Source organism: Bombus pascuorum, chromosome 13, assembly GCF_905332965.1.
Source record: "Bombus pascuorum chromosome 13, iyBomPasc1.1, whole genome shotgun sequence".
NCBI lineage: Eukaryota > Metazoa > Arthropoda > Insecta > Hymenoptera > Apidae > Bombus > Bombus pascuorum.
In genome coordinates this window covers 5799531-5823752 of record NC_083500.1, presented here as the reverse complement: position 1 = coordinate 5823752, position 24222 = coordinate 5799531, and the positions used below count along the sequence as shown (strand labels likewise).

At 29.7% G+C, this 24222-nt stretch overlaps 2 protein-coding genes across 8 annotated transcripts; both read right to left on the bottom strand.

Annotated features, from left to right (window-relative positions):
- Positions 1 to 76: 76 nt before the first annotated feature.
- LOC132913546 (protein Fer3-like) lies at positions 77 to 3286 on the bottom strand. Of its 3 annotated transcripts, XM_060971967.1 has the most exons (5): positions 3026 to 3286; positions 2507 to 2661; positions 2172 to 2331; positions 1659 to 1822; positions 77 to 1576 (listed from the first exon to the last, which is right to left on the bottom strand). In XM_060971967.1, the coding sequence occupies exons 1-4, from the start codon at positions 3071 to 3073 to the stop codon at positions 1670 to 1672; spliced, it is 516 nt and encodes a 171-aa protein (XP_060827950.1). In that variant the 5' UTR covers positions 3074 to 3286; the 3' UTR covers positions 77 to 1576; positions 1659 to 1669. The 3 variants fall into 3 exon arrangements, with proteins under 3 accessions (XP_060827950.1, XP_060827951.1, XP_060827949.1); XM_060971968.1 differs by having other exon boundaries at positions 77 to 1822; positions 2507 to 2651; positions 3026 to 3285; XM_060971966.1 differs by having other exon boundaries at positions 77 to 1822; positions 3026 to 3284.
- A 4094-nt stretch (positions 3287 to 7380) lies between these two features.
- Positions 7381 to 24059, bottom strand: LOC132913552 (inositol hexakisphosphate and diphosphoinositol-pentakisphosphate kinase 2). Of its 5 annotated transcripts, none has more exons than XM_060971974.1 (31): positions 23892 to 24059; positions 23438 to 23536; positions 23034 to 23141; positions 20492 to 20692; positions 20290 to 20430; positions 20120 to 20210; positions 19895 to 20049; positions 19530 to 19822; positions 19253 to 19447; positions 19077 to 19163; positions 18826 to 19014; positions 18659 to 18744; positions 18444 to 18581; positions 17968 to 17997; positions 16981 to 17215; positions 16703 to 16911; positions 16418 to 16644; positions 16221 to 16357; positions 16000 to 16114; positions 15698 to 15937; positions 15474 to 15590; positions 15250 to 15407; positions 15014 to 15162; positions 14661 to 14708; positions 12334 to 12687; positions 11173 to 11394; positions 10755 to 11028; positions 10501 to 10619; positions 10321 to 10432; positions 9888 to 10253; positions 7381 to 9813 (listed from the first exon to the last, which is right to left on the bottom strand). In XM_060971974.1, the coding sequence occupies exons 2-31, from the start codon at positions 23468 to 23470 to the stop codon at positions 9357 to 9359; spliced, it is 5286 nt and encodes a 1761-aa protein (XP_060827957.1). In that variant the 5' UTR covers positions 23471 to 23536; positions 23892 to 24059; the 3' UTR covers positions 7381 to 9356. The 5 variants fall into 5 exon arrangements, with proteins under 5 accessions (XP_060827957.1, XP_060827958.1, XP_060827959.1 ...); XM_060971975.1 differs by having other exon boundaries at positions 18459 to 18581; XM_060971976.1 differs by lacking the exon at positions 17968 to 17997.
- Positions 24060 to 24222: the final 163 nt, after the last annotated feature.

Here is a 24222-nt window from a genome sequence, read left to right as displayed (position 1 = left end):
AAATAAGGAAATGACGATTTTTTAACGAAAACATTTATTATTAAAAGGAATCAATTTTTAAATAATTAGGCTTACAAAGATTTAACAAATTAAAATATCATAAGAATCATATGGTACTTTGTAAGTAATTTTATATGAAATAATGTGTAAAAATTTAAAATTTATCTAATGATTATTCTCGAACATTACTGAGTATCAGATTAAAAAGCATAGTTTCGAAAAAACCGCATTTAACCTTGCTGCGATCCTTTGATTCTTTATATTTCAATTGTGTTTTAAGAAATTTTTAGTATGTTGTTACTATTACGTTATTATGTCATTGTTATCATTATTATTATCATGGTATTATGTTATTATTATCATTATTATATCAGTAATGATTCTTTCTTATTTTTCTCGAACTTAAGAAATTTTCTAATGATAGAGGAATATAATTTAGTAAAAAATAATTCAAGGAATGCAGTCAAGTTAAAATTTTATACAAAGAAATTTCTTCAATCTTTTAAAACAGACAAAATGGTGTACTAACGAAAGATACATACTGTGATAGTATTTGTACATCTTATATTTAAATATAATGATAATATGTAATAAGCAGATTTACATAAATTATGGAAGACACGGATTTTTATCTTATTTCGTAAAATCACATAAACATTAAGTGTTAGTTAATGTTTTTTCGAGTGGGTTCTTAACTACGCTTACTGTAATTTACTTAATACTCGAATTGTAACACTTATACGTATATGTGGATGCATTAATCTTACTTAATTTCAAACATATACGACATTACGTTCTTAGATGTATTTTGCACTCGATAGTTTTGTTCATATGAATGATTATATTATTTCGACGATTTACTTATCAATAAACTTAAAATATTTGTTGACAATTTTTAGAAGTATTCGAGTATGTATAAGTTACTCCAATTTATGTAATTATTTTATTAAATATCCTTACAGAATCAAATTTGCGATATGTTTAATTAAAAAATCTTCTTTATGATTTTTCGAAAGTAAAGAAATTAGATGATAATCTATAGACTGCGAATATTTATGTAAATTCATATTTTTGTGGAGATAATTAAAAAAATGTAACCTAGGTAGAAAATTGTTTTATATACTAAATATTATAACGAATACTATACTGTGGATATTTTATATACATATCTTCGCGTATTATATGCATTTTGTGCATTTCAGCGCAAATTTCCCATAAATGCATAAAAAATCTGCCATCTAATAATGTACTTTGATTTCTGTATGTATTTTGAAACGTGTAGCGTAAGTTAATAAAATCAAGTATCTATTGAAATATTAAAGAGAGAATTCAAATGAGTGTAGGTCAATGCCAGATTTGTTAAGGTTGTCGTCATATTGTTTCCTTACCAATAACCAAAGTTATCATTCAACCGCATATACATACATATGCAATTTTGTTAACTCAATATTTTCCAGGAAATATATCCATTTGAAACAGACCAAATTGAACTTTTTAATATGTAAGCAACCGTTTACCATGTTTTCTTATGCATATCACAAGTTATGGTAATTTCACTTCTAAAAATACCAGGCTGCTGAAATTGTAAAACGATTTACGTATAAAACATTGATTTTTAATCAAATTCTTCTGTTTTAGGTTTTCATGTGAATGTTTACGTTTTACAGGTTTAATTTGGCAAGTAGTATTCCCTCGGGATGTATTCTGGCTTTGGGCTACTCGGTTCAATTCCAAGCAGCTCTCCCATAAATGCAATGTAAGTGATGGCCAAGCGCAAAGTCTCGATCCTCGAGAGTCGTTTTTCGTAAGCAAAAGTTGGCACCTGAGGAACAAAGGTCGTAAAATAATTTTAAGAAACATTGGTATATCAATGGAATGCAGATATCTATGAGAATGATTTATGAGAAATGTAAAATTGTACAGAATGCACAAAAGTATACAAAATATTCAAAGTGAAATATTTATTATAATATTCTCTGAATTCCTTTAGTTGTGCTCATTAAAGTATATACTTGGATAAACATTCGCTAATAATTAGTATAAAAATTAATTGTACAAAATTATACAAACGCATAATACAATAGTAGCAAAAGATAATCATTCTTATAGAAGTTAGCAATATTGTTATGAGACTCAAAAATAGAACAAAGATCTATGCGTATACAACTCACTTTTCTGCGTAACTTGTCGAAAGCTTCGTTTAAATTGAACATTCTGCGCCTCTCACGGATGTTTGCTGCTCTTCTTTGCGAAACAGTCGCCACGCGACGCCTTGGTTTCTTTGTGGTGGACGATGGGAGATTCGGAGATCTACCATTAGGCGTGTAACGACTGAAATTATTTTATTCATTGATAAATAATTAATAAAACGTCGTTGCAAATTATTCTCATTTCTTTCAAGATTTGAAATCTTCAATGTTTAGAATTATCTTTTCGATTTATCGCTGCGTAAACTAGAATTGTGACAAGAAATTTAGCTATTGCTATAGCACACAGGGATAATTACCTTTGATGTAATAATGCACAGGGTTGTCTATATAATCCGTGTTCGTTCACATGAGAGTGCGAAGGAGGTGGTGCTTGGTATAAAACAGAACTGTCCCACATCGGGTAGCTTCCGAGTTCGCCGCTGACGTACTGCGACATATCCGCTGTAATCACCTATTTCATTTACTTGCGTTTACTTTTATATGCACGCTATTTCTTATTAATGCAAAAGAAATATCATCGTTCGTGCTAATTATTATCTTTCATTATTATACAAACACAAATGAAAAATTAAATATTAATATTATATATTATAGTATTAAATATCGAAATAAATATTAGAAAATTGTTAATCAAACTTCTCATTCGTGTTCTATGGATTATCACAATGTAATAATGTTATTTAATCAGTAAATAAGTAACATTCTGAACAATATTGTAGTAAAAGATGTGTTACAATAATACTAATTTATTGATCTTATTTCTATACTATATACCTTCGTAATTAAAGGATTCACTTTTAATTATTTATACTCACTGGTGCTTGATTTCCATTGATCTCCCACAATGGTTCGGTGTAGCTCATATCCCGGGTTCTATCCAGGAGCAAACGAATTCAGGAAGTACCACCCTCGTATTTCAATTAAAAAAAAAAATAATGAAAAAGAATGTCGATACACGAATCAAATAAAACGTTTGTTGCGGTCTGAGTGTCACCTTCAATCTGAGGATTCCACTGATATCCTCATCCAGGGAATCGAACTCCTGGAGCTTGGTACATCTCTAGCCCGCCCCTTTTTCAAAGCAACCCTCTGGAACCACTGTTATTCACTATTCTCGGACGCTTGCGTCGTCATCCCTGTTCCAATTGGAGAATCTCACCCTTAACCAACTTGAGTGAGACACGATCGTTGGACAGGTGGTTGTGAAGGGTGGAGCTTACGGACAATCCTCATGGTTTGCCTTGTTTCGTAGGAGTTGAGGGTTGAACAGTATCGGAATTATCGACCCTGGTATGTTAAAGACGGACAAACTATTTGTTGGAAGCTTTTTTTAAATGTCTACATTTCTTTCATTTCTTTTAATTTACTTCTTCTCTTTGTAATTGGAAAAGTTTTGTCTACATTCAACACTTCATGAAATAGATATTGATAAGAAATGATGAAATGAAGGAAAAATTATTTAACAATTTATTATTGTTCAAGTGTTTTTGAATTCAAAATCGATATTTGTTGAATGAACTTATCATTTTATTGATTTTCACAATGAACTTCTTGATATTGTCTGTCACTTTCTATTATGGCACGCAAACTTACTTATTAATTTTGAAAAAGCGAATAGGATTGTATATTTTAAAGAACGATTAAAACAGATTTTCTTTTATCTCCCTTCAGGAATCATAGCATTGCACGTGTGCTAAATGGAGTGTAATCATCTGGTAGAGTTCTTCTGTCAACGTATTAAGCACAATCGAAGTATAAAAATTGATGCTAAAATATTATGTACTACCAAATATTATACTATTGTGATGTTTTTCTTTAGAAGCAGTATGAAAACCCTTTATTTTTCATCTGGACAAATAAAATTACTTTACTATATATGCAACAAAATTTAAATTAAAATACAAATCATCCACTAATAATTAGTGATTAGATTTGTTTTAAAATCATGAAAGATACAATTTTCTGCAAGTTAGGATATTACGATTTCTTTACGATCATTTCGAGACAAATTGCTCCACATATTGAGGTCGTAACAGGATCACTCAAAAGACCATGACAAAGTCTCCTCAGAAGGGTAACATATTGTTAAACCGAGGGTGTGTTCCCCCGAATTAATTAAATAGATATTAGCCGATTCACTTGACACTAAGTTCTCCCTTTGGACGCATATAAACATCCAGTGTGCTATCTGCGTGTCAAATCGCATTGTGTTTGCTTTGAGAGTTCGAGGGTGCACAAAGTTATTAATATTAAGCTACGAGCAAGCAGTCTTATTAAGATCATTCTCTCTTCTTTTTATTCTCTTACTGTCACTTTGTTATTGTTTGCATTTAAAAAAAATAATTTAGTCGCGTTCTTTATTTTTTTTTCTTTTTGAGAATTTAAGAATTATTATTAAGCATATTTATTCGTCTTCTAATCCCCTTTTGTACATTTAAAAAATTTTTCCAGAATAATAAAAAAATAATAAGGTACGAAAAACATTTCTTAGAACTTGAACGATGAAAAATATAAAAGAAATTATTTCATAGTACGCTAAAAAAGAAAGGAATTTTATAAAAATTATATCAACTAAATACGATATGAAATATGCATTAATTTTATTTTGTATTTGTACATGCAGTAAGTATGCTACTTAAGAATGTTTTATAATAAATATGATAAAATGCGAGAACGAGAAATGTATTAATTTATCTAACATATGATATATATCTTATAGGTTTGTATCCATTAACTGTGTCGGTGGATCTTTAATTCGAGTCTGGTAATATGCACTATATCCATAACTGCAAGCTGACGCTTTGGATCGATGCTCTGAGCGTCGGCGCTGAAATGCTTCATAACTGGATTTCGAAGCTTTTCTAGAATGAAGGATATTCGATATAATGCAAAATGAAAAGCAATTTTTACCCACCGTAAACACGTATCAGGATAAAATCAGTTAATTCAACAGAAATCATTAAAACAGATTAGTTAGTTACGTATTCTAAAAGTTTTTATTTTTTTATATTTTCATTTTTGATGAGTTCTAGTAAGTATGCAACAGTTAAATGCTATAAATGATTATTTCTCATATAGAAAATATTAATTTTCTATTTAATCTAATTTAATTTAGACAAATGTAATATTATTTTTCGAATAAACTTAAATAACTCAAATAATCGAATAATAATTACATTATTACAAGAATTCTAATAAATTGACGTTTTCCTTTGTTTTTCAATAATTTGTAACGTTTTTAGATTATAATTTATAATATAATTTATAATATGAAGACAGTAAATCATCCTAACTTTTCGTGTGTTCTGATTTTATAAAAAATAACTGACAAATATGTGGGATGACGTAAAGGGTGTCAAAAATCAGATTTGAGTTCATCCCCTCATGGTGCACGTGTTCGTTTGTGATCTAATTCTGATGCGATTCGAACAATGGATGCGCCTTCCGCAACAGGGTCACGCCATTGACAGCAATTATGTGATTTCGTTACAGAGATTTCCATCTTCTTGAATAGCACGTCGCCATATACCTAATACGGATTTATCACAGGGTTTCACTAAAATAGGGAAAAATTCAAACAAGATATGTTTCTTTGTGGTATGATAGGACTTAGATTTTGGATCATGTTGTTACGAAATAAAAATATCAGTATATAAATATGAATTTTCATTAAAATTTATGAAAATATTTTCATTGCAACATTCTATGCTGTAGTATTTTATTTAGGTATATATAACATTATAAACAAATGCGAACAATTAATTTCAAGAAATATTAAGATAAATATATGATTAATTTAATATAGAAAGCTACCAATTTACAGCAAAATATTGCAATATGTAGTGTTACAACATTACGCAGGCATTATATCATATTGCATTTTATTTAGATATATATAAATTATAAAGAAATTCGATGATTGACTTCAAGAAATACTAAGATAAATATACGAGTAATTTAATATGATATTTATAGAAATCTTGAAAAAATTCTTAAAAGATTTTTAGAGTAATGTCGAGAAAATGTACACAATATAAAAAGTTAAAATAAAGAGATAATTTATCATTTTTTATACATAAAACGTTACATTAAATTATAATATCAAGTTATATAGTTAAAATAGAAGACGCCTTTTTTTGAATTCTTAAAAATATTTGTATGTCACGTGATATCTTCTTTGATCAATCATAATCCTTGAGTAACTCCGCGTACAATCATCTTTGAATTTTTCTTTAATTAATGTTTCGGTCGTGGTTAAATCACATCATTGTTATCGTAATCGAAAATAGATTTGTTTTTACGATCTTTCTCGTGTATCGTACAATATGAAAAGTACATGTTTAAAAAGGTAATAAATTTAATTTTCATGTTATCCAATTAGAATTTGTCACTTTCTCGGGAAAAGACGTATATAAGTTGAAAGTATCTCTGCTATTTCGTGAAAAATATAGTATAGATTTCTCACATTGAAGTGTATTTTTCTTTTATATGTACATTTGCAAAAATTGGAACATAAATACATTTTATAACTTTATTAATTTATTTATTAATAATTTGAAACAAATTACGATCGCTCAACTTTTTTCAATCAATCATATTTGATCTTTTACTTTTTAATTTCAAATTTCAAATTTCTTTCAATCGTGTGCTTTTAGTTAAAAGCGTTTTGTTCGATAAAAAGAAAAGTTAAGATAAATCTATGTTTCGCATTATTTGTTTAAACAAATTAGTAATAGTTATATAGATAGTAACAAATTGTTAAACTATATTTACTATTCATTCATTTACAGAGATAATCACCGATTTAAACAACAATGCATTCTTCTTATCTATATGGAATTTCGAAAATATATATTTCTGTTCAACATTTAACACATTTTTGATGAATAAGAAAGTAAGAAAACACGTTAAATTGTAATAAAAATTTGCTAACGTATTTATTTTTTGATATTTATATCACAAAATTGAATACATATACACATAAGTAAAAATTTTCAATCAATTAAATGATTAAATTTTCGAGGATGAAATAGATTATTAATTCCATGTAAGGTTAAACATTTTATCACTGTAAATAATGATAAATTATTATCAAAAATAATATTATGTCTATTAACATTTATTGATAAGGAGACAAAATCTGATAACATTCTTAATAAAATTAGATAAATTCCATTTCTAACTTTTTTTATTGTAATCTGTCATTTCTTACATATACATTTATGTTTTACATTTCTTTTTTTACAACTATGATGGTGTCAATGAATATGTCACTAATAATTGTATCATTGCACTGGTACCGGTGATAGAGACCTCAGGATAAAATATTCAACATTAACTTTTATTTCTTGTACAATAATGAATGCTTCACTTTAGAACAAAACTTTTTATATATTGAAAGAAAATTATATATGTTAAGCAAAAGATACTTAAAATATTCTACCACAACTATTTCTTTACAACACCTTGCAAATTCTCTACAAATTAGTGAATACTTAATTCTGTACTAAAACTTATATTCATATATATAGAAACGTTTCTTCATTAAAGTACATTTTGCACAATATGGTTTCTAAAATGTCATAAAATGAATCACATCTACAAAAATTAGCTAATTTATATTTGCAAGAATCACAAAGTACAAGCCTTTTAACTTTATCACTATAAATAATATTGTTACAAGGATATTAAACATGATCTCATACATTCTTCCTAAAAGATTTTGAAATTAATTCACTTATTGTTAAATTTGAAATACTATCTACTGCAAAGGCAAAAAAAATTGAAAAAAGAAATAAAGAATAAATTCCTAATCTTTCCAGAATGAAATAAATAGTTTATATGATAAAGTTAAACGAGTACATCCTCTATAGCCATATATGTGATGGTTTTATTGCTAATGTTAGAACTATAAAATCAGTTAGGAACATAATAAGATTGATTGAAAATAGCACCTTGCACATTTGGAATTGATATAAAACCACATTTATATTTATATAACTTCAGCTTGCATAGCTTTTTAATAAGAAACATTCTAAAACCACTTATAAGAAAAGTAGCATATATCCTCTATCAGATTAATTTGTAAGGCATTTACATCAATTCTTGAAATGAGCATATTTTGTTATAGAGCAATTATTGTTTAATTATTGTAATTTGAGTTAATGTTTGATAATTCATAGCATTTGTATATTCATAGAAATTTTCTGGTAATAATTTTATATTACATCCCCGTAAAATAAAAGAAAATTAATATTAAAGTCTAATAGTGGTACTTTTGAATAAATATATAAGGTATTTGTTCTTGAGCCTAAAGAAACAATTTCATGAGAAGTACATGTCATGTGTTATTTGTATTAGTAATACTATGTTTATAAGATCAAAGAAGAATAATACCATTTAATATGAAAGGAAATTTTAAACCTTTTTCCTCTCATGTATTTAGTTTAGCAAATGAGGTATATTTTGAACTTGTTGAGTCATAGGAGATCTATATATGTTTCATATTCGATTATTAAAAATCTCGTAATTTGTATATGCCAAATATTTTCTTGAGGCAAATTCCTAATGCTTTTCTCTTCTTGACTCAAATTCATTTTGCCTTATATTCTAACACATTATTAACATTGGACATATATTATCTACAAAAATACTATTATACTATTACATACAAGCGTCAATTCAAAAATAATTTAATATACATACAATCTGATAAGTACATTATTAACATAGAGAAATGCTATTAACGTTGCTTTGATTTTAATAATATTTCCTCTTAATAAGCAATTCTTAATTCGTCTTTTTAAAATAATGCTCTGGTATGTTCACATATTGGAAAAATTTCTTAATGTTTGCACCTTTATCATGTTAAGCATGCCTTAAGTATTCCTAACAATCCTAACAAATATAAGAAAATAGAATACCAAAAAATGTATACATTTTTGTGTCAGAAAACAAAATGCAAAAAATTTTCTCTTCATAAAATTTTATCAACGTATCCAGTATTTAACTCATGCAATACAAATTTTGATTTGTTCATAACAATAAACGTTTCAACAATTTTATATGCTATATCTTATTCGTTACATTAAGGAAATGGACTTAATAAATAAAATAACTCTGGTAATCTTTGAAAAAGTAATACTCTTAAAGGTCAGGTTCTTCTTTTTTTTCATCATGAACATTAAAACCTATTGTCACGCTAGAGTTACCTGTCATGCTGCTTGCTACAGTCAGAATTGGCTCCTCTGCCTTCATTTCTACAGAGCAAGGATCTTTTGATTCCATCATGCTCTGCTTCCAATTCTCCAAATCTTTATCTGACATATTTGAAAGAGAGCTTATCTTTGAAGTACATTTGTAGCTGTAATTTGATTCTTGCTTCTGTGTAGGAGTTTTTGGCATAGAAACACTCTGAGATCGAGAAAAGTTCTTCTTCTTCTGTTGCTCTTTCATAACATCAATACCATCTTTGCTTTTTTGTATTTTTTCTATATTAAAGGATTCAGTTTTTATAGAAGCAGGTGATTTTGTCTTGTCTATATTATCTGCTTCTTTAATCCTGACGTCTTCATCTGATATTTCCATGCTTTCAACAAGGAATCTATTATAGAAGAGATAATAAAGTAGAATAACCAACCTCATTCATTTCTTTTTAATTTTAAAACAAAAACTGACCTTCCAATTTTTTTATAGCCACTACTAGATTTTGTGCTTGGATTTTCCTTCTGTTCAAATATTTGTTTCACATCTTGCTTTTTCTGCTCTTCAGTTTGTTTTAAAGTTATAGTATGGTCCTCATCATCATCCATATTGTCAATCGGAAGATCATCAGTACGCATGATCTTTTGTAAATTAGAATTGAAGCCTGCTCCAAAACTACAGTTTCGTATTTGACCATCTTCATTGCTATAATAATCTGTATATGATACACTACCACGACCCTCTCTATGTTCTTGATCGATATTTATACAAAATTCGTTAAAATCCACATCCAAGCAGGGAGTTGTAGGAAATTTAGGGCCCACATTAAACGACTGAGCTCTATAAAAAACAAAAGAATATAATTCTTAAATATAATACAATCTTTTTAATATTAAATATTAATTACCCGTCATTGCTGATTAAGCTTATAGACATACTACATTCTCCTGTTGAAGTCGGTGCAGGAGATGAGGGTTCAGAAGAGAGAAATGACTGTGGTTCACTGCTCCATCCAGTACCTAAATTACACGTTAATTCATTATTAAAGAACAAAGTTAAAATAATAATATGAATAAGCGACACTCACTATTAGGGCTGGTTGGTGACAATTGATTTCTTATATCACAAGATTCTCCATCGTTCGAAGGTTTATACTGTATGGGCGTTGGCGTGATGTACCTAAGAAGAGAATCAATGTCTGCACCTCTAATGAAAAGTATGCAATCATCACAATTAGAAAAAACGAGAAACAAGATACCAGAGAAGTCAGTGCAACTCTCCCTCGTAAAAACAGTTTGATATATGAGAAAAAAGAAAAAAAGGAAAGAACTCAATACTCACAAGGATGGTTTACTTAATTTCTTACGGTACCTGACAGCTTCCAGGTCGGAAGAGTGGTACTCGCGACTGACTCCTCCAATATTGATATTTTGGTTAACTGATTCGTGGGTTGATGCACCAGGTGAAGGATACTTTGGAGGCGAAGAAGCGGGTGTTCGAAACAGAGGCGCACTGGTCATCATTTCCAAAAAGGAATCCAATTGACGTAACGACAATGCATTGTGAAGAGTTTCCAAAGGTCTTATTGGTGGTACACCACCAAAACCTTCTATTGCTAATGAGCACAAGATTGAATTAGTTCCACGAATAAAAATACTATTATATATGCTAACAGTAAATGCCAAAAAAAGTAAAAACCTAAAACACATTTTATGGTAAAAGGCAATAAAGAAGAAGAAGGAAAGAAATTGAGGCTCACCAGCAACAGCAGAGGCATGAGGTGGTACCATATCCTTGAGATTTGGCGCACTGGAGGATCCACTGATAACAGCTGTGCTGAACAAACTGTTTGCTGATCCAGTCAACTTCTTGTTGACGTTGTAGCCCAACAGCTTGAAATAACTCATCTGTCCGGAGATACTGTGACGGTGGCGCCTTGCTGTGCAGGTAGGGTCAGGTTGAATGATCGAAGGTCGTGTGTCTGGAGATGAGAAGGATCGTTGAGGCTGGAGTCGGGAGAACGGTTCACGTGGACTCTTGGAGCGATAGTAATACTTGCGAGGAATCTCGTGATCGTCGTGAACATCATTATCGTGCGCAGAGGACATATGATAAAGCATACTACTATGATCTGGTATATGTACCAGGCTATCGTGCCACTGGAAATTCACATTGGGACAAGACCAGCATCTGTACATTTTTGAACAATCGGCAACTTCACCATTTTCGTCTGAACAAACGGAATCAACACAAGAAAAGTCACCAGGTCTCACATTGGGACAGGATAACTTCCTGAACGGTACACGTGTATTCCCAATTACACTATCACTATTCAATTTTCGTCTCATTATATTCTTATCAAACCTCCACTTTTCTTTTTCCTTAAACAGCATCCATTCACTGCGATCGTGACCTCTTGACTGATGTTTATGTATGACACAATGATCGACCTTTGACTCTAAATAAGGAGCAACACTCTGTCTCTCAGGAAACACAAGAAGCCTATTCTTTAGATATACAAAGGGTAAATCAGGATGATCTAGTCCGGTGATTCCTCTGTGACACCCATAGCTATCATTGAAAGAAACACTACGAGGGAAACGACTGGGTACATCCTGGAGGCTTGAGTAACAGGAACAATTGAAAAACTTATGTGAGAGCGAACGTGCAAAGTAGATATCAAAATTGAAACGCTCGACAGGCGGTAGATCTCTGCTTCTCAAAATCAGTTCCGAGACATTACAATTATAACAAAGACATTTAGGTACGTAAGGTGACAATGAACGAGAACGTTTGTCAAGTTTGATCCGTCCTGCGGATGTCACTGTTTTTGGGGTTCTTTCGTGCAAGGATAACGAAAAAAGGGATCGCTTTAACCACGGATTGCTTGGTGGCGGTTTCGAGGAATCGATCAACTCACCGCTACGCTCAATTCCAGGAAGAATCGTCTCTGAATGAGAACGTCCGTATTTCTTACTCTGAGTAGGTAGATCGAAATCGTAAGACTGTTCGAGATCGATATTGAAAAACGAAGAACGAATCGTGGGGATTGGTAATACGATATCCGTCACATCACAGCTCCGGCTGTTCGGTGAGATTAGAGGAGATGTGTGCAAAGTCACCAAGGGTGTTGATCTCAAAGTGGAGGTTTTTATCGAAGGAACTGGAAACTCCGGTGAACTAAAGGAGTGTGGCAGGCTGAATTTTTCCGTTGGCACGTTCAACAAAACCTGGCCAGATCTCTCTAAGTAGCGTTGCTCTGTTACATGCTTCTCTGTGTAGGGTGTTGCATGCGTAATTTCGTGAACGATTCAGAAGAGAGAATGGTGCAGTTAAAATGAACGTATGTTAACGATGTAATAGTGGGATCAGGGTAAAAAGGAGGGAAAGAAAAGAAAAGAAATAGATGATTAAATAAACCCATCACCGAAAAAATCAAAGTAACATTGGCAAGAACCTTTGGTCACGTCGTCGATGCTTGAAATTAAAGTCATTTTATCGTCACTGTATAATAAAAGGATTGATACTTGGGATTTGCAAAAATTGTGTATTCAAACAACAATTTTTAAATGAGTACTTTAAACATAATAGTGAAATATGAGAAACTCTTAGATAGTTCACATTGTAATAGCCTATGGACTTAGAATCAGAGATGCTAATGTAATTGGATTTCGTTGAAGACGACGTTACCAATGAAGGAATAAAATAACTGAAATACACAGGAAAAAGACGACATATACTTTAATTTACTTGTGTTTAGAAGGCACAAATTTGGTTAATGTTACACACCCATGGCACACGATAGCCATGCAACCAGTAAGCCAACAACAAACAACAATTTGAGTTTATGAACATTTTATTGATAATTAGCTAATATGATTATGGTTTTATGCAATAACAACGATCAAAGATTGTAAAAAATTTAGTAGTAGTTGTTATATTTCATATATAAAACTGGTATTCAAACATGCAACTGATAATTATGAAATTTTTAATTTCTATTAGAAATTGATTTGTTTAAATAGAAATATGAAAATTGAATCTTATTTGCTTGTATGTGCTTAGAATTTCTAACATCAATGGGACGGTAAAGTAATATTTTAATGGTGACAAAAAAAGGAAAAAAAAAAATAAAAATCATTCTACTAAGAAATACAAATATTTAATTATCTTAGTAAAACAGAAATTAATACCAAATCAAAAACCACTTTTTTTTTAATTTGTATGTTGGTATGACAGTATTACATACATGTGATCCATATTCATTCATATAAAATTTATATTTCTAAAAATGCAATATGAATAGTAAACAAAGCATAAAAGTGAATGATGGAGAACAAAAATGTAATGTAATCACATATTAATGGATATGAATGAAAAGGCTGCAGTATGATTTTAGAAAATAACTAAGCACTAGTAAATTGTGAATCTTAATGGAACAATGACTTAGGAATGAAGGAATTAGGATGACGACTGAGTAAGTTACACCATTTGTTAATATGTAACCCAAGCAGTCGTCCATAAAAATTAGTTGGCTTCCACGCGCACAACTATCGCAGAGCAAAGAGTTATTTCAACTGAATTTTCCTATTTCCATCTAACATCGTGTCCGTTTGTTAAATTCCATTAGCTAAGCTCTCATTTGTACAATGTGGTTTTAATTGGATATCTATTCAATATCTATTTATCCATTGAGGTATCAAAATTTAATCTTTGGTAAGAATTTTACAGTGTTACAATACTTACAACAAAAAGTAAACTTCGCTTGTAGGCTCTATTGCACACAAAACTGAATATAATACAAAAGAAGATGGTACATATAATATCACAGAAAATAATGCAACATTAAGGATTAGACATGATACTGAAGACTATCTACGGAAAATTATGCGTGTTTACTATTGATAGTAACTATAAGACAATGCTTTCTATAGAAGTATTGCAATACCAAGAAATATAAAGGATGCTTTGTATTTTATGAAAGAATTAAAAGATGCAATTCACAGTGATCAGCAACTACAAAAATTACTATCTCAAAAGCGAAGAATAATTTGAACTGTCAACTAAATAGTAAACATATCTATGAAGATAACTAAATAAAAAAAGAAAAGAAAAAATTGTAAATCCTGATTGTATCAGGGTAATACAATATATTGAAAGTTTAGATGCTGTGGAAATCCTGTAATGATCACCTATGATAAGACAATGCATTATAACCTGCTGACCTTATTATAGGAACTAACATACCTTCTTTGTTGACCGCGTCCAAGCTCTGATACTGCAGCTTGTCCGCAGCTATAAAAAAAGACACGAAAAACACCAGCCTTTCTGATAAAATCTGATTGTTAATATTAACCATATGTACCCAAGAAGAAAAATGTTATTAATGAAATTAAGTGTTTACAATGTTCTTACAATACATTACTGTATTTTTAACAACATATTGCCAAGTTATTGTAACGTTTTATGAAATTAATATTTACAAATGTCCTGTGTAACCTTTTTGTTAGAATTCACTTCCATGCATAATCAGATTAATATGGACTTGTTATTATATATCAAATATGTACAATAATATTAAAGATCTAGACGTTACTTACCTTTCTCGGGCTTGTCCTGTCTTTGATGATCATAACTGCGAGCACGTGGTTCAACAATTGTGCCTCTTTCTGCGTCACGTCGCTGACGTTGACTTGCAGCTAATTGACTACCAAGTCTTGCTGCTTCATGACCAGCTACGGTTCTAGCACTACATGTTGTACAATATTTTATAAAAGATCATCGATAGTTAGTTAATTTATAAAAAAAGATTCATTGAAAGTTTCATACTACGTACCTTATTGGAATGGGCGCAGAACTCTGCAAAAAGCCACTATCAAATGGTTCATCCATCATGTTAGGATGTAAGTCCATCATATCAACTCCTCTACTGGTTGTTGGACTATCCATCATTGCATCTACAGTATCTGTTTCCATTGTTCGTGGAGGTGTTTCCTAAGTATTAAATAAAAAATGCTAATTTATTTATACTCTCTTTTGATTAAAAACATTTATACATACAGATTGCAATGGTGGATTCATAAAATCGTCTTCCAAAATTCCCAACTCTACATCTTCTTCCTCTATTCGAGTGCTACATTGTGAAATGGTATCTTGAGCAGAACCACCACTTTCACCCTGAAAATATAAAGTATGTATAGCTTTGTACTTCGAAATATTTGATCATGAGTAAAAGTTCTTTGATCATGGGTAAAATAGAAGTATTAGCTATAAGATTTACTTACTACATTATGGCTACTCTCATTACGTGAATGGGGTCTAAAACCTGGTCCTGGTGGTAAATTCTTTTGCACACAACAATTTACACCAGGACTGAAATGCAATTCAACATGAAAACGTTCTTCACTGCTAGGATCTTTAGTTGGATCTTCGTACAACATAACTACAATTTGAGACATGTAATTTAATTCCGAAACCATACTAACGTACTCCATAGCTCGACGCCATTGTTCATCTTTCATTACCTGTGTAATTAAAACATTAAAATTTGTTATACATTGCGTAAAATAAATATGTAAATACATACATCAAGTAAACCACCATAACGTAAAACAGTTAACAAAGAATGTACGTGGCTTTCACTTGTAAAGTAAAGTCTTGTGCGTACATGCCGACCGGGACTAGAAACACCATGAGAGTATCTAAAATTATAACAATTACCCGTTACATTTTGCCTTACACATATATATATATCATACATTGCACACATTATACCTCAAATATGACAGACACAAATGTTTAATTTACCTCGGATTGAGTCTATTAACTGTTTCTTCTCCAGTTTCTTCGATATTTCTCTGCAAATCTGCTCTTATCTTTTTTAAAAGAGGAGTGCAAATACCTTGGCCTATAGTGAGCTTCTCTTGCACTGTTAATCCATATTCCTAGAAAAATTTTTAATTGAAGTACTTTTTTAAAGAGATAAAATTTATAGAAATTCTCACCTGTGGTATCACTATATCTGCCAGATACTTAGAATAAATGTACAATTCCTCCGCGTGTTCGAATTGCAACGTATGGTTGTTATGTTGTAAATCATACTTTATACAATCATAAATATCCGGGATTTTCGATATGTCGAACCTCTTATTTTTGGTACAAAAATCCTTCTCAATCTTTCCCCATCGACGGCCCATTAATTCCCACGTTTCACCATGATAAAGAATTGCATCTAAATATATTAGATAGATAAATATAATTTCACAATAAGATTATAGATCACATCATACCTTTGGTTTTAGGATCATCTTTCTTAATACGAACAATGTCCATTAATTTTTGAATCAAAGTATGAACATGCTGGCAGCAACGAACAGGATTTTTAACAAAATCCATGGCTGCATTAATACTCAGTGCGTTACCAGGATTTATCTGTTCCCTGTCTTCACACGTAAATTCTCGGTCTTGTTGTAATAATTCATGAAGTCGTGTTTTTACCCTATAAAAATATATTGTTAGAATTTACTCAAAATTCTACAACAATTCTTTTGTAAATTGCCTTACATACATATTTTGGTATTTACTGCTATCGCAATCGTTGTCCAATAGACCATTAGTATTAGCACTCTTCACCATCTGCACTAATATTGGCGTTAGTTCACCCTCTAATGCAAGTAAACCTTTTGCAAAGGCTGCTGCTGTCATTTGAACTCTTCCTTCATCACTTGCATAAATCTTCAAGTCATGTCGAAATGTTGAATGAAGTCTAAGTAATCCTAAACCTTGTGCACCAGCATAGTCACCTATATATGTATAAAAACACTTCAGAAGAACAGAATGTAATAAATACAAAATATATCTTTCATTTTCAATAAACATAAAGTACATATGAGATTTCACTGAATGATCTATGTTCTGGTAAAAAGATCATGGAAGATTGGTACAAAAATCATTGATCGTACATCAATTTACTAAAAGTCTAAATTAATTTACGAAAAGTCTAATCAAACGTATATACATGACTTTTTTGAGATGTTACATATTATTCATGTTAGTGTTCTTTTAAATAATACCGTAAAAATTATTCTATATTAATATTTATCTTTGATTTTCTTAAAGTGAAAATGTAATTAAAACTATAATAGAAAATGGAGCAATATGTATAAATTTACAACATATATATGTGTGTGCATAAGTGTATGTATATTTCCTTTAGACATGATACTGCATGGATGACGAGATGTATGAAACCTATTGAAAAAAAAAAGATAGGACATATAAACATTTAAGGCCACAAACTAAATAAAAGCAACTATCCTTAAACTGTCAAGCGTTTCATTGCAATAAAATGGAACACACTGAATTAGCATAGAAACAGCATTTTCTTTTACGTTTAACAATTTTTTTTACGATCTTCGCACAAAAATCTGCAAAATAGCAAGAATTTTCTAACAAGAACATATTGATAGAATTTCTAAATTACTATTTCTATGCATCTATAACACTACATCGACATAGAACTACAAAAAAGCATTGATTCAGAATAAAAAGTTACCGTGGTTTGGTAACATCTCTGAGTCTTCCTCTGAAATAATATTTGGAATTATCCATGAATCAAAGATTTTTGTAAAGGTATAAGATATTTGCTATCCTTTAACCAAAATGAAATCATCGATAGTTTAATTAAAAGCTTGAAATTTAACATTTGCTTTTACGCTCTTATTTTTAAATAAAAAATAAATTACATGTTAACATATCCAACCGCCTAATGCATACATATGAGTTTTATTTCAGTTAAATTGTCTGAAATGCGTATATATGTATACATATATACATACATATGTATATTTACTGTGCAAGATAAATAGCAATATATGTATTATGCATACGCTCAATTGAGCAGTCCAGATAAATGATAGGTCCAGCCGGAGTTCAGCCAACATAAGAGACTTATTAAATAAAAAATCTCATTATAAAGTATAAATTAACTCAAGAGTGAGCATGATAAGCGTATGAACATAAGATACGAACCACTAAGGTGTCTACCTTGACCACCAGGATACATGCAGCGAAATATTCTTCCTAACTCCTCTGCCTGAATACGGCCGGCTGGTGTTAGTTCTCCACCCCATTTTAATATCAATACAAGGGAAGGTTCTCCAAGTCGATCTAATAAAAATATGTGATTTACAAATAATAGATTACAAATCTATATTACGTGGATATAATATTCTATGCTTTGATACCATCATCTGATGAACTTCCTCTTGGTCGGCCTCTTGGTTGATATTTCATTTGTACCTTGCGATTTATCCCTGAGAAATGACCGTACCTGAAAATATGTTACATATAGTCAAAGTTAATATTCGTAATTAAATAAAAGATTATATATAAAAAAACAATGTTTACACACATTTCTAAGACGCTTTTCAATTGTTCTAATTTTCCTTGTTTTTCTTCCAATTCAGGTCCAGCAGCACGATGTTGTATTTCAGCTAATAAACTACGTGCGGTATCCAATATTTCTTGCAATTGCTTAGGCCTCTTTAATTTAATATGACCATGCTTGTAGCCGTCGTATTTTGCGAATATCTCGAAAAATCTGTATGCAATAGAATATGTGAGATATTGTTCTTCATATATACCTTCAAGAAATAAACTTACTTCGGGTGACGAACTTCTACTTTCATTTTCTGTTTTGGCGTTCGATCTCCATGCCTTATAACAGCAACTACACATCGTAATTCCATCCTGAAGTAAATATAGAAGTATTGATATAATTATGATATCTAAAAATAATTTGAATATATTAGCATAATAAGAAAGTAAAATTTATTTACATTTTTCCAAATGTAGTAGGCACAATAGGCGGATCGTCCAATTGAAAAGGAACGCTCCATGGTATATGTAAAGTAGGTGCCAATTCTCTTAAAATCATATTTCCCAAAATCTTTGCGCAGTCATCATAATATTTGTTAGAATTCTTTACAAAACTAAATCCATTTACGTCGCACACAAATGACTGCCCGTTTGCCCTAAAATATTATACATGATTAGTATAATAAAGAATGGATTATTACTTCTTTTAATCTCACTATATCTAAAATTTCAATATACCTAAGTAAATCAAAACCACAAACTGTTTGTTTAAAAGCTAAGCACACTTTTCTACTAATTAGCTTTTCAGCATTACTTAGTATAACCGGATAGCGAATTTCTTTCCCTTCTGAATCTCTTTCGACTTTACCATCCAATGCAGGGCTTTTTCTTGCCTCTGCGTGAGCATAATCTGGACCCACGGTATAAACCTTAACGTCTGTACCGTCGGTTGGCATAAAATCTTCGTATATGTAAGAACCTGTTTTACGAACTCGAGATTCTGGTGAATACACACTACTACGACTTCCAATCTGTAATATTATGAATTGAAATTTAACTATGCCAAATAAAAAAAAATTATTTTTGTTGAATTTACTATATACCTTCCTAAATAATCTTTGACTGCCTCCGCCTGCAGATGTAGGATAATAAATGTAAATATTATGATCCTCTGCAGACACTGGTTTTTCCACAAACGGTTTGTTGAATGTAACACCATTAACTTCGACATGATCTTCTGATTCTACTAGTTCATGATCTAAAATGAATTTTCTGTCATAAATCTCCAGTATAAAATTGGATCAATATAAATGATAAGCGTCACATACGTTTTGGATCAGATGAATCTCTATCTAGGACAGCATATCTCGGGATTTCAATACCTTCACTCTCTAAGATAGCATAGACTCTTCTACGATCCTATTAAATTGGTGTCATATAAAAAATAATATGTTCCATCACTCAGAATATTTGACAATATTTATCACGAATTACATACCTGAATATCATACTGCATGGGTAAATTATTGATAATAAAAGGATTTCTAAGATTAGCATAATTTATAGCTTTATCAAGGGGAAAGCCTTTACTATGGAAGCTTATTAAACAATCAACAATTGGCCAATCTTCTACAGACTCCTATAAATACATATTTTCATACATTATAATTGAAACATTAAATATTTTCTACTGCCATTACCTTTAAAATAACTTCTTCAGGAAATACTATTATTTTAATGTACTCAAATTCTTCCAATCTTGTTAAAATTTCCTTCATTGGTTTACTTTGTGATTTTTTTGCCATCGCACAGATTCCAACCAAAACTTGCTTCCCTTCTCCTTCCAAATCGCTTCCACCCATGCATCCATCATCATTGCTACACCCGTCCGACAGTTCGGCCTAAATGAAAGTTTATATTAATTGAAATTTGTTTTCCGATTTGATTATTATTCTTTTTGAATTGTTTTTGTTTTAATCTTACTATCTTTGTACTCACCTAATATCACATGAATTTAAAAGAAATAATAATATACAAAATAAAACTAAAAAATGTATTAAATTTTTACTTATATAGTGCAAAAATTTATAAAATGTTTATTAATAATTGTGTTAAATATTGCTCACCCAGTACATGTTTAAGCAGGATAAAAATCCAATTCTGTCAAGAGTTTGTTTAGAATAGTTTTCAGATAATCTCAATCTATTATTCATTTCTAGATGATTACAATAAAATGTAAAAAAAAGACATGCATTACTTGCCTACATAAAAAAAGAAATATAAATTGAATACTAAATATAGTACTTTTACAAATGTATTGTATGTCTGGGTGATAAAAAAGTAGTAAAAGTTATTAGAATACCAAATGATTTGTCATTCTACATTTTTCAACAAGTTCAACTATCAATGACTGAAAATTATATAAACTTAATTATTACAATGATACATTCCTAAAACTGACTAACAAAATTGTATTATTAATAAAGAGACTCAGCAAATTTTAATCATGTGTTAATTATTACATACAAAACAATCATCACAGTAGCACTCCATATCCAGATGTATATCTTCCATCTTAAAAGTAGATATAGAATTGATTTTTATCATTACGATAATACCATTTTTCAAAAAGTCACTAGTCTTTTAATTATATGCACTTCATACAATAGTAATTTTTTCCTTACATCACATTTTAAAGATCAACACTCATTATAATATTATTTTTCACAGATAAATACAAATTGTTATTCCCTATAATTTAATTTTTTGATATATTTTAAATTAAATCTTAAATTTATATTGCATCTTATCTTTTAAAATTGTGATAAAGAAGAAATTAACTTAAAATACTTTAACAATTAAGTATAAAATATTTTATCAGACCACTTATTAAGACTTGATTAGAACATTATGAAAAGAAGCATCTACTAGCTTGGAATTAGTTTGCAATTTGTTTAATGTTAACATTACTGTCTGAGCAATTGTGTGCTGAACTGAAAATAAATGGAAGCAGACTAATAAAGTACTCTTTGTTTAAAGATAAGAAAGAGTTATATCTCTGAAAGAGATATATTTCATAAATCTATCTTGAGACAAAAAAATTTTTTTTGCATAAAGAGTAAGTGCTACAATGATCATATATAGACATAAGCAAATAAAAACAATATGAAGAGAATTTTTTATTCTTTTACATTAAATATTATGAATCTACTAACAGATAATAACTAAGAAATTAATTAGAAGAAACTCTACCATTATTTGCCAATATGGTTCTGCTTCATTATTACAATCGAAGATGTAAACATCAGGAATCGTGGTAGTTGACAAAGAATTTGCATTTTCCATTACAAATTTAATTTCGAAGTACCATAAACTAATAGCATAATTATATATAATGATAGCCTTAAAAAATGTTCATTAATATTAACATTAACATTAAATATTGAATCTCAGTTAGTTCAATAATTGAATGTTTCACCATATAATATGTTTAATTCATTTAATAATGATTAAACACTAAATACACTAAACAATATTAAATCAGATATTCCTCCTTAGACCATTATATTGTAGAACATCAATTATTTAAATTAATTTACTAATTATAACAGACATACAGTTTATGCATTGTATATGCAACTATACAGCCAAGCACTAAGTCCTATACCACTTTATTTTTAGACTATTAGTGTATCAAACACTTTGTGAGTCATCAAGTTATTTAAAAGTAATTGAAACACTAATAAGTAATTAATGAATTCATTAATTTACACTTAGTGAAATGTGTTTGCATGTACTATTGAAAATAAACAAAATTATTAAAAATTCTAATTTCATATAAAGTATGTCTTCCAAAAATATATATATATATATATGATACATGCAGGTACTGTATAGTATTGTATAAAACAATAATTTTTTTTAAACAAAACAGTTTTCTAGCTTTTCTCACATACTGTTTACTAATTTAAAGTAAAATAGAGTTGGTATGCAAACATACAATATAGTTCTTGTCTCTACATCTTATTCTTTTATTGTCTAATTAAATTAAAAGAAATAAATAAATTCTAAAAAATCTTAGTACATAATCAATCTTATGTGAATTAAGATGTAGATTAAAATCGAAATGTAAATTGATATTTTATATCACTGATAAAACTTACAATCTATTTACGATTATCATTTTGATATTTGTTTGCTCTTTACATATGATATACTGCATATGGAAAAAATATAACTTACTCTTTTTGATGAACGATATATAGAAGAAGCTACAGGACCCACAAGGGTTGGTTGTACGGTATTTAAATCTCCTACATAGAAAATTGGTCGGCTGGCACTCCGTAGACCCTATTGATTAATTATTATCCATCAAAAATTTATATTCCTGATATTTGATTACATAAAGAATTTATGGTATATAAAAATTTAATAGTATATTTATTATTATAGATTAGTTTATAAAATTATGTGATCATTAGTTTCCTAAAGCAAAATAAATTTTAAATTAAATAAAACAAATTTCACGTTAAATTTGTTCTAAAAAGATCTAGTTTATAATTGTTTCTTCTATTTTATTAAAATATTAAAAGTTATAAAATTGTTAAAAATGATATCACAGAAATAAGAACTATTTCTGGGTTTACCTGATAACCATGTTCCAATTCAGTGTAAGACATGACAGAACGGGTTTCATTGAGGAAAAAGAAACGGTTTCAGCTTGGACTTAGAGAATTCGCTGTGCCCTAAAACGATTGTTATTATACATAAACCAAAGATTCAAACGAATATCATTATTCAAAAATTTGAACAATTATTTTCATATAATAATTAAAGAACAACGTAACAAATTATTATAATTGTTATAGTTAATATTTTGTGCATGTATAATTGTCAAACTAAGAAAAGGTAACCTTGACGATTAAATATTTCTATATCTCTTACAATAATTCAAATTTAACCAATTTACATTAAAATAAAATCAATACAATCATGACTTAAAATAAATAAAGCTAAGTATAATTTAATTCTAGACAATGTTGCGACTTATTTTGTTTCCTTCTTTTTCAATGTAACATCGATGATTTCAATTAAACTCACTAATCTTAATTTCGAATGGATTTAAAGATTCGACGGTAAAGACAACAAGCAGATTTAATAAACAATATTGGATCTCTAGTTGATTAAAAATTTCCACTTTAATATCCTTCAATTTTCGGACATCTTGTCAAACTTAAATCTCGATCTCTCGTATCGTTCGGAAATCGCTCATCCGGTTAACATACATGTGTATAAATCGATCGATATTACTAGATATTGCGTGTCGTTGCATGTAAACATGTAAACAAAATATTTTTAAAAACAAGGTATTGCGTAAAAACACAAATTGAGATATATAACTATATAACTAATATAAATAAGAGATATATAA

What these genes read in the sequence shown, in the direction of transcription:
- LOC132913552 (XM_060971974.1), bottom strand. Translation starts at nt 23,470, where the DNA reads ATGTCTTACACTGAATTGGAACATGGTTATCAG. An exon ending in AGATGATCCTAAAACCAAAG is followed by an intron (nt 16,645 to 16,702) that starts GTATGATGTGAT and finishes TAATATATTTAG; the next exon opens with ATGCAATTCTTTATCATGGT. An exon ending in GTTAATAGACTCAATCCGAG is followed by an intron (nt 16,115 to 16,220) that starts GTAAATTAAACA and finishes TTATAATTTTAG; the next exon opens with ATACTCTCATGGTGTTTCTA.
- LOC132913546 (XM_060971967.1), bottom strand. Translation starts at nt 3,073, where the DNA reads ATGAGCTACACCGAACCATTGTGGGAGATCAATGGAAATCAAGCACCA. An exon ending in TCAATGGAAATCAAGCACCA is followed by an intron (nt 2,662 to 3,025) that starts GTGAGTATAAAT and finishes TAAATGAAATAG; the next exon opens with GTGATTACAGCGGATATGTC. An exon ending in TGTGCATTATTACATCAAAG is followed by an intron (nt 2,332 to 2,506) that starts GTAATTATCCCT and finishes AAATAATTTCAG; the next exon opens with TCGTTACACGCCTAATGGTA.